Raw genomic sequence first — 10000 nt, 5'->3', positions numbered from 1 at the left:
AGAACAAAGAACAAGGTCATTCTTTCAGAATCAAACAACATACATAATGTCTGCATTTATACCCCGTCTGGTCATTGATGTTACAGCGTCTGCAGTGATTGTAGACCTTTGGGTCACCAGGTTTGACCTAGTGCTTCCCTTGATCACTGAGTCAAACCAAACCCAGTCACCAGAACTCTAATACCTAAGTCTACCTTGTCTTATCAGAGACTTTCTTTAAGGCATCGTTAGATGTACCGGGTGGACCGTCACTGCAGGAGATTCTACAGCAGAAGGAGTTTGAACAGATATGAAGCTCACCGAGCACGAGTCTGTCACGGGGGAACTCCCATCTGGAGTCGTAGGGAAGCTGCATGGGATCCACATAGATGTACTCATGGCCGTCCGGGCTCACAGACTCTATGACCCTCCAGCGAATCTCATACCGTGGTTTCTGGAAGACGGAGAATGAATGAATTTACGTTTGCTTTCATGTTTGTGTTTTAAACAGCAGCAAAGACAGAAACGCGTCATGGCTCATACTTAGGGTTAGGACTAAAGCAGCAAAAACATGAAACCCAGGCTCGGCATGAATGCTGCAACTGAGGAAATGAGTGATTGGGTGAAAGTGCCAGATGGTCCCAACAGTACCTGTTTCCAGATAACAACCAAGACAATGAGTGAGATGATGACAATGACCAGGAGCACCAGCACGGCAGCAGCTACCGTCAGCTCAGGGTGAGGGCCTGTTTGTGGATACAGAATACGTTAACCACATGGAAGCTGGAAGGGATCCGTTTGTGTTACATAAGAACGGGCGTGTTTAGAAAACAGCTTCATCCCAACGGTTTATGGATAACTAGCCTCCCAAAGGTGTGCTGGAAACATAAGATGGAGACGAGGGACAGGCCAGGAGACCAGAGAGGACAGGAAGAGGGTAATTGGGGTGGGGGTGTTGGCTCATCTGCAAAGACCAAATGGACTAAAGAGCTTCCCTGAATTATGCGTCACTCTGAGCCTGCTATCATCTCACAGCTGCAGCTCTGATGAGCCTTAACAAGGTTTGCTACATGACCCATTGTGGTTTTAGAGAAAACTAGAAGAATCCATCGTAAATCTGAGTTTAAAGCTGAGAAAAATGGAAAGAAGAGTTTCCCCGGGAGAATGTGATTTCTGTGTCTTCTCACCGTTGGACACCAGCTTGACTTCCCTGCTGACAGCAGCCATTTCATTTCTTGCTAGGCAACGGACTGCCAGCGTGCTTTCCAGATGACCAAACATGACCTGGCTCTCCAGGTTGCTCTCTTCATCCAAGTGCGACTCCATCGTGATTTCAGTGGCATTGGAGAGGAGAGGCACCCAGGACGATGTGTCATTGGCACAACTGAACCAGAAAAACAGAAAAAGGGACACACAACATCAAACCAGATCTATTCAAGCATTCTTGTATGTTTTGGAGAATGAATACCGGGGGGGAGGACGGATCTTACTGTTTGATGTTCTTGCAGATGAACCACTCCACCACAGGAGTGGGCTGCCCTCTGGTAATGCAAACCACAGACTGGCCTGTGGCTGAACCGTGGTGGAGGTCCATCAGATCTACGATCACTGCAGGCACTGCAACATCAGAGTGCAGACAGAATGTGAACAAAGTGTGTGGACGCATAGAAAACATACTTTAACTGGTCTTTGTCCTGACCTTTAACCTCGAGGATGAAGCTAGCTTCTTGACTTTGGTTTCCGTTCTGCACCCGCATGGTGTAGTTCCCACTGTCGTCCTCCTTGGCCCGGATCAGAGTGAGAGCACTGATGTAGCTGTACAACACAGAAGGTGCTTCAACCACCCAGTCAGAACTAACAGGAGCACCAAACCCTCATTAGCAGGGCTGATGAAGCATGGGAATGTTACCCCGACACCTGCTGCCGCTGACGAAGACTCACCTGATCTCACTGATCTGCCTCAGGTTGGTGGAGATCTCCGCTGTCACATTGCTGAGAGGGCTACCGTCTTTCAACCAAGTGATACGAGCTTCTGGAAAAGAGTCGATCTTCACCTTGAACTCCCGCACCTCGTCTAGCTCTGCAGATTCGTACTCCCTAAACTCTGGCTGGATGGACATGACCTCACTGGCTGTTGGAAAGGAAAAGTCAGCAATTATTTATCATCAGTTAAAGAAAAAATACAACATTACGTTTTGAGTAAAGAAACAAGCGATTCATACCAAACACTTGGATGTTGACTTCCTTCGTCTGGCTCTTAGTAGAGACTATATCAGTGAGCGAACAGGAGTAGACGCCGCTGTCTTTGGTTGAAGCTTGTGGGATTGTCAGAGTGTACAGGATCTCCTGAGCCTTCCTGTTCTCTTTAACGGTTTTGCTGCCGCGATTAGCCTGTCGAACACAATCGGTACATGAAGCACTTTGAGATCGACACTATTTTACAAACAAAGCCCTAAAGAGTGACTTGCATCCTCACCAGCTTGCCTGGGTACTTCCAGTGGTCTTCTAACATCTCAGGTCCTCGAGCCAGACAGTTGACAACGATGGTGTCCCCAACCATCAGAGCTGTCTTTTTGGCTGACAGTTCAACGTGCAATGTGCCTGAGACAGAATCAGCAATATCAGTTAAATGCATGCTTGTTTGGGGTGTCAGCCGTAAAGCAATGCACTCTAACATTCAACAGCTAGATTTCCTAGCTGCTCAGTGGCCTGGCGATTTGAGTGTCTGCCCTGGGGCTGGGAGATGAGGGTTCAAATCTGGCTGGGTCATACCAAAGACTTCAAAAATGAGACCCAATACCTCCACACTTGACCCTCAGCTTTAAGGGGCAACGCTGAGTTAAGTGCTCACCCCGTAATTGTAAGGTTGCAGGTTCGAACTCCGCTCAGACTGTCGCTGCTGTTGTGTCATTGGGCAAGACACTTAACCCACCTTGTCTGCTGGTGGTGGTCGGAGGGACCGGTGGCGCCTGTGTACAGCGGACTCACCTCTGTCGGTGTGCCCCAGGGCAGCTGTGGCTACAATGTAGCTCATCACCACCAGGGTGTGAATGTGTGTGTGAACAACTGATTGTGTTGTAAAGCACCATGGGGGGGGGGGGGGGGGGGGGGTCCAGGACTCTAGAAGGTGCTACATAAGATACAGGCCATTTACCATTTAAGACGTTGGACTGGGGGCTTAAACCACCAAATATTTCCTGAGCGCAGCCACTTCCGCAGGTCACCGCTCCCCACAGGGTTGGGTCAGATGTGGAGATGTAATTTCACCAGTGTGTGATGGTGACTAATGGGACTTTAACTTAATCTTATTTTGGTTCAAGTAATGACATTTTTAAGGATGACTTTGTAGTCAGTGGCCCATGGAACCAAATCTTTCAAAGATATTTTATAAAACAATCATAGAAACCCTGGAGCACACACCTATCAAGCCGTGAACGATGTACTCCTCACTGTAGTGCTCCTTTCCTTTAATGAGGGCCTTGCAGACGTAGGTTCCAGCAGTAAATATCCCCAAAGCCCCTCTTTTACTGTCATAAACACAAGGCACAGGCTGCTGGGTGTCAACGTTCAGCAGTGTCACGTGTGCTGTTGGGTCAGACACTCTGCAGGGAATCTCCATCTCCTCGTGGTCGGACAGGACGGGATTCATGAAAGGCCAAGGTGATGGCACAAAGGGGGCATCAGGATCTGTGATGGAGCATAATGAGTCACCCAAACCAGAAATATGGCAAATGACTACTCAAGTACTTGTTCATTTCCTCACCTGGAACGTAGACGTAGATGCTGCTCTCCTCTGTGTGGTGTGTGGCGTTTGTGTAGAAGCAGATGTAGTAGCCGGTGTGCATGGCCGTTGCTTTTTCCACGGTGATGGAGGTCACATACAGGCCGCTGCTGTCCTGCTGCGTCTGCTCCAGAACAGTGTGCGGTATCTCCCACTCCAGATGTGCTGCCCCGCGACACGTCAAGACAAAAGCGGTGTGAAGGGGCGCTACCATCTCATCCACATTTGGCAGCAGCACCGGGGCTGAGGATGGTAAGATCATCAATCCAGCTGAAGCTGAAAAAGACAAAACATTGAGGGTTCAAACATAAGTCATAAATCCTAAACCACAAAGACTTGTATGTACTCATCTCACCTCTCACTTTGAGGAGGAAGGAGAACTGGGCTGTGTGAGAGTCGCTCCAAGCTCTGATCGTGTAATTCCCGCTGTTTTTCTCCAGAGGGTGCCGGAAGGTCAGAGTGCTCTCATACCTGTGAGAGGAAAATAAAAATGATGAATACATCAGCTAGCTTAGAGTGGAGACCAGATACAAAACACCTTCACAACTATAACATTTTCATTTTCTGTTAACAGAGTCTTAGCTTCCTGTTTACTTTAAACAAATAAAAGTTATCATTCGCTCACCGGTTCCCTTCAATGCGGCTTAAATTAGAGGAGATGTAGTAGTTCTCTGACAGCGCCGTGCCATCTTTCAGCCATGACACTGAAGGGGCTGGATAGGCATTAATCAGGATGGTGAACTGTGTCTCCTCCAAAATGCTGACAAACTCCGTCGTGAGGATCCCGCTGTGGTCCAGAGCCAAAAAGGAGTTCTCTTCTGGGTAAAAAGAAAACGAGGACACTAATCAGATCATTACTGACATCAAGAAACCGACTCGTCGAGGAGAGGGAAGAGAGGGGTCTGAGAGGAGGAGAACGAGGTGGGGTGATGGCGAGTGCCGAGGGGAAAAGGAGGCCCGACACACATCTGTTGAGGTCATCTCTTAAAACCCAGCGGCTGATGTGAAAAGCAGAATTCCAGCGTTGTGGCTGGATGGAAGGAACTTATTTCCAGCGTGTGCACACGTGTGACTGCACTAATGCACCTGAATGATGATGTAACTGTAAGTCATCACTCTACGCAGCAGCCTAATACTGTCTTGATGGAAAGCAGTTAAAGGTTTCAGAAAAGCATTTCTGACAGAGAGACTTACCAAAAACAGTCACAGCCACTCTGCTGACTCTGGTTCTTCCACTGACCGTGTGTGTGACCGAGCACTCGTACACGCCGCTGTCCTGAGCGGCGGCTCGTGGGATGCTGAGGCTGTAGATCACCCAGTCAGGGGCTGTCTGCTTCATCTGATTTGCATTTACAGCCTACAAGAAAAACAAATGATAACACGAGCTTTCATTAGCTAAGATTTAATGTTTAAAAATAGACAATTAAAATATTGTGATATTTAAATCTGGCTGCTCAGCGATTTTCTGCTTTACAGGTAAGGCTGAATGCTAACGACTAAAACACACACAGGAGCCACAGGAGAGAAATCAGGATCACAGAGTCCTTTAAAAGCAGCTGAGACCAAAACCAGGAGTTAGGTGTCCAGCTTTCCTGCTTTCCTGCTTTCCTAACTCTGGAAAAGGTCTTAAAGGAATCCCTGGCAGGAAAAAAGCACAGCAATGGGCTGCAGTGGTCTGAGAAAACTACAGGAAGAACTACCCTTGAAACCAACACTTTAAAAGCTTTAGATGCTCAGGTGCACCTGCATGTCTCCCAGTCACCTTCGTTTTTTAATGTTTTTCACCACCGTTTGAACTGTTGCCTTCCCTTGAGCTAGTTGTCATGAGCCTCAGCATCCCTGGCTTTGATGTGGGGTTACCTGCTGCAGCCAGCTGACTGGATGACATCCTCCTTAAGACAACCGTTTTTTAGCTAAACACCCAAAAGGGTACTAACTATGTTAAGCACCGGCAGAGAAAAAGGAAACGGGCAGAAGAAAGATCATGGCCTCCCACCTGTTTTTTCGAGTGAACCCACTGCTGCTGGAAGCCTGATCCAGACGGAGCGATGCAGGTGATGTTGAGAGGCTGGCCAGCCCTTAACGTCTCTTCACTGGCTTTCACTTCCACCTCAAAGTCCTCAACCTTCTCAAGTTCTACAGAGACCACCACAGAGGAGATACCAGCGCCATCATCTAACAAGAACCCAAACTGTAACATTTGACCTGATTTATTATGAGCCTACCCTCGGTTTTTACAGTGTAGACGTCACTCGCGAACGTCTGGCCGTTCACAGTGGTCTCACACTGGTACTGCCCAGGAGGGAGGTTGTCGATGAAACCCGTTTTGTAGTCGTAGGAGTTGCTGATCTTCTCTCTGGCTGGGACGCTCCTCAGGATGACAGAAGCAGTCGGGTGGGATGCACGGCAGGGGATGATCACCCGAAAAGAGTCATGGGGAATGATGAGGTTTTCCGGTGTCTCTGGGACAAAGGGGATGTGGGGATCTGCATGTAGAGAGGGAAGGTGGTTTGTATCAAACCATTTAACATTTTTGGAATAATTTAGAAGTAAAAATCTGCATTTTTAAAAATATGTAATTTTTTTTTCATTTCTGTGAATATTTAGCATTTTTTGTGATGTTAATAATTTAGTTTTAAATGCTATAAAATGTTTAATTTAGATCTGGAATGGGAAGAGGTTCTCTTTGCAATAGTCTTGCTCTTATATTTTAACTTTTATCCTTTTACTGAGAGGTCTGCACAGTTCATTTGATATGTGTACGCACCTTGGACAAAGATGTAGATGTACGCCATTTCCTCATGCTCTTCTTCTATGTCAATCTGGTTTACGTATGTGCACTCATAAAAACGGGTGTGCTCAACAGTTGCTTTGGGAATCAAGAGAGTTGAAGAGAAACCCTCTGAAATAACAACAGCATCTTCAGGGAGGGGTTCGAGCCAAGCCACGTCTCTGTCCCCAGTGCAGCTGATGTTGATGGGAGAACTGGGCTGCAGGAACAACTCGTCCTGGTTTGGCCAGATGGTCGGTGTGGACAGTCCAGGTGTGACTGGCAGAGACGGTTGGGTCATTGTGTTAGAGAAAGTGTCAGGATGAAAGGACCAATTTACCGCTGAGTTTGAGATGCTTACCTGAAACCACCACGACAAAGATGAGCCCAAAGAAGTACGTCTTCATCCCATCCATGATTATGGATGCTCAGACCTATGAGGACAAAACATTTTAGGTATGAGGAGCGTCCCATTTTTTTGTTTTATGGACAGTATGAAACCACAGTTAAATCACTAAACTCAGTGAAAGTTGATATCAGGACTTGACTGAGAATTTAAATGTACATCAAATAGAATGGATGGCATCTTTATTTATCTGCTTCATTTCAGATGATGGTTTGAGGCACATGCGGTATCCAGTTTGTTCAGTAGAAGTTTGTTTCCTATCCTCTCAAATCCCAGCTGGTTGTTGCAGAAGGTCGTGAGCCTGTTCTGGATCTGCTGCAGGTTTCTGCCTTAAAACTTTGCTTACTGGAGCTTTTATATTCCAATCAGTCTGCTTAAATTACAGCTGGAGTTTGTTGTGAAAAGTCGTTTAATGATCAAACTGAGTTGAAATGAGCTGAAAGGCATCGCATCTCATCTCTCCTGCTGCAGCTCACTAAAGTAGCCAGTAGAGGGCAACATAGTCCACCTTTCATGTGCGTGAAGCCTTCGGAGCTCTCCATCCTCCTCTCGCCTCAGTTTGATGCCTTCATTTTTCCAATCGCACGTTTGTTCTATTTGACTCGAGTTTAGTGGCTTTTATGAGTTTTTACAACATCACCAAATCAAATTAATGATCACATGATCGGGTCTCTGAATGATGCCAACGTTCCACCGCCAAGAAAACGTCTATACTTGTTTATTTTTAGTCTGTAAGGGGACATCATAATAAAATGTCTAATCCGTCATTTTGAATTATCTGGACCAAATTCTGCACCAGGACCACACATCGGAGGCTCTCCAACCCATCTCCAATCAGATGTGCTCTGGCCCATTCCACCGAACACGCCTCTCCAAAGTTGATCAAGTTCTGGGTTGGGTTCTCTGGACGCGCAGTTTCTTCTTCTGTGTCCCTAAAACAGCAAATATCTAGGCCCCGTCTCTGTTTCCTGTGGTTGTCCGCGCTGGCTCAGCCGAAACAGTCTGAATAATCCATTGGTGGCCTGGGTTTGTTAACTCTATAATTAGCACCCACTCCACACAGAACGACACAATCGCGTGGGAATCCGCAGACACAAAGCGCCTAAAGCATTTTAACGTTTTTGCGCACACGCATTGTCCTAAAAAGATTAACTGACTTAGTTCATGTATTTACATTAGTTGGGAGGTTGTGCTTAAGAATTCCATTGCGCGTAAAAGTGCGCATCCCGCGCTTATATCAGCGCCCCGCTCTTCAAAACTTTAAAAAAGTGCAAATGCCAAATGCGAATGTCAAAACAACAACAACAACAACACAAAAGCTTTGCAGATGATTTAAACTCCCAGATGTGCAATTCAGCACGAAAACTAGTTAATTTCCATAATCTCTTCCAAAACAAGCATACGGAAAGCCGCGCACTACAGAACAAATACACAAAGTTGGGGGAGTTTGGCCACTGCAGCTTTCTCCCGAAGACCCCTCTGGTGACACAGTGGGGTAGGTGGTAACAGAAAAATGCACTATGGCTCCCAAAAACACACTCAGCTCTTCTTTCCCCCTTTTTCTTGGATAAATTCCATTACAGCTCTCCATTCCGCCTCATCTCACCAAAGCTTCCAGTTTAATTCTTCAGACCAGAAAAAAAACTCCAAAATGTGGTTCTCATTAAGTACCGGGCAGCATCCCATAATGGTGCCTTCAGGCATGGAGGTGACACCTCCAGCTGGGCCGAACTGAAGCTCTTTTATCCAGCAAAGAGAGTGCCATCTCCCCGCTCGGCGTCCAGGGGTGAGACCATATGGTGCACGGAGATGATAATAGTCTGCGCTAAAATCGTCTCAGTGCGAAGATCCTGAAAAAAGTTGTGCGCAACAGGGTGCTCCGGGTTTTGGTGAATAGAAAGTGTAAAATAAGCTTTTGTAAAAGGAGATCCAGCTGACTGAATTTATTTCAAATAAATGCAGCGAAAAACAAACTCAAAAATATTCCTCAGTCCTAAAAAATCTAAAACTCAAAATGAAAATCGATATTTCAATTACCTTTGAACTAATCCCTCTTTTTATTAAATTACTGTAAGTATATCCAGAATGAATGCGTCCTTCCACACGGCGTGATAAGGGTCCTTTTGCAGCGGTAATAATCCTTAGAGATCCTGCGCTGTGAGCAGGAGCGCGAGCCTCTGAACGCATCCACGGCCGCCTTCACAACTGCGCTGCAGCCACGGAAACCTGTAACTGACTCAGAGTTACAGTCCTCCCCTCTCAACCCCCATCCGAAAAAAAGAGTAATCATCTGGCTCTAAGTAAATAACTCTCAGGAAATGCCCCCCTCACACCCCCCCCACCCCCCACCCCCCCGCGAGCGCTGGACTTCTTTTCAAAGTAAAAGTCTTTTTGGAAGAATTCTGCAAAGAATGGGCAATTACTGATTTAAATCTGGCAAAAGTTGTTTGAAGATTTTTTATCTGAAATGAGGAACTCATCAAAGCTTCATGTTTCATCAACTTGCCCTAAAGGATATCACTTATCTGCATATGCGTGGCAGTGAGGAGAGCATTCTTGGGCATCAGACAGAAAATCTGCAGGAGTGATCCACATAGAGGGCGCTCTAACACAGTACAACCACTCTGGTTCTGTCTCACGGCTCTACTACAGAAAGAGAAAAACTAAAAGCATCTGGAAAGTGTCTGTCCTTCCCTTTGTGTCACTAAACAAAATAACAAAAATAAATGTTTACAGCTGCTTTTCCAAGTCATTTTAGCCATTAATAAAACTTTCCCCTCAAGTCCTCTGATGGGCAGCAGATGAAAAATGGACCTCTGTCAATCACTTATCTTGGCGCAGAGTTGAGGTATGAGACCGGCGTTTGTGTGTGGAGCAGGGCCCCGGGGCTGATGATGCGTAATACCCCTCTCTCTTCTTCACTCCTGAAACTGCTTGCTGCAATTACTTCCACATGTTAGGGGAAAGAGCAGTGTCCTTGTTCTCCAAACAAAGGATCTCAACTGTTGATGCCCAGGCATGTCTACAATCGAGCCTCACTGCTGAGAGACTACACCCAGCTAGG

At 46.5% G+C, this 10000-nt stretch overlaps 1 protein-coding gene across 1 annotated transcript in view; it reads right to left on the bottom strand.

The window, feature by feature from the left end:
• Positions 1-9190, bottom strand: part of pdgfra (platelet-derived growth factor receptor, alpha polypeptide) — a 15200-nt gene extending 6010 nt beyond the window's left edge. Inside the window, exons 1-18 of the mRNA XM_015971683.3 lie at positions 8974-9190; positions 6892-6964; positions 6528-6809; positions 5986-6246; positions 5757-5896; positions 4955-5117; positions 4386-4578; positions 4116-4231; positions 3743-4036; positions 3400-3666; positions 2456-2580; positions 2202-2370; positions 1921-2110; positions 1679-1794; positions 1470-1596; positions 1167-1363; positions 631-725; positions 301-433 (exon numbers count right to left, since the gene is read on the bottom strand). Coding sequence (XP_015827169.3) covers positions 301-433; positions 631-725; positions 1167-1363; positions 1470-1596; positions 1679-1794; positions 1921-2110; positions 2202-2370; positions 2456-2580; positions 3400-3666; positions 3743-4036; positions 4116-4231; positions 4386-4578; positions 4955-5117; positions 5757-5896; positions 5986-6246; positions 6528-6809; positions 6892-6946 — 2923 coding nt within the window. The 5' untranslated portion in view covers positions 6947-6964; positions 8974-9190. The remainder of the gene's footprint in view (positions 1-300; positions 434-630; positions 726-1166; positions 1364-1469; positions 1597-1678; positions 1795-1920; positions 2111-2201; positions 2371-2455; positions 2581-3399; positions 3667-3742; positions 4037-4115; positions 4232-4385; positions 4579-4954; positions 5118-5756; positions 5897-5985; positions 6247-6527; positions 6810-6891; positions 6965-8973) is intronic.
• Between the last annotated feature and the right edge of the window lie 810 nt (positions 9191-10000).

Source organism: Nothobranchius furzeri, chromosome 8, assembly GCF_043380555.1.
Source record: "Nothobranchius furzeri strain GRZ-AD chromosome 8, NfurGRZ-RIMD1, whole genome shotgun sequence".
NCBI lineage: Eukaryota > Metazoa > Chordata > Actinopteri > Cyprinodontiformes > Nothobranchiidae > Nothobranchius > Nothobranchius furzeri.
This window is presented reverse-complemented; position numbering and strand designations above follow the sequence as displayed.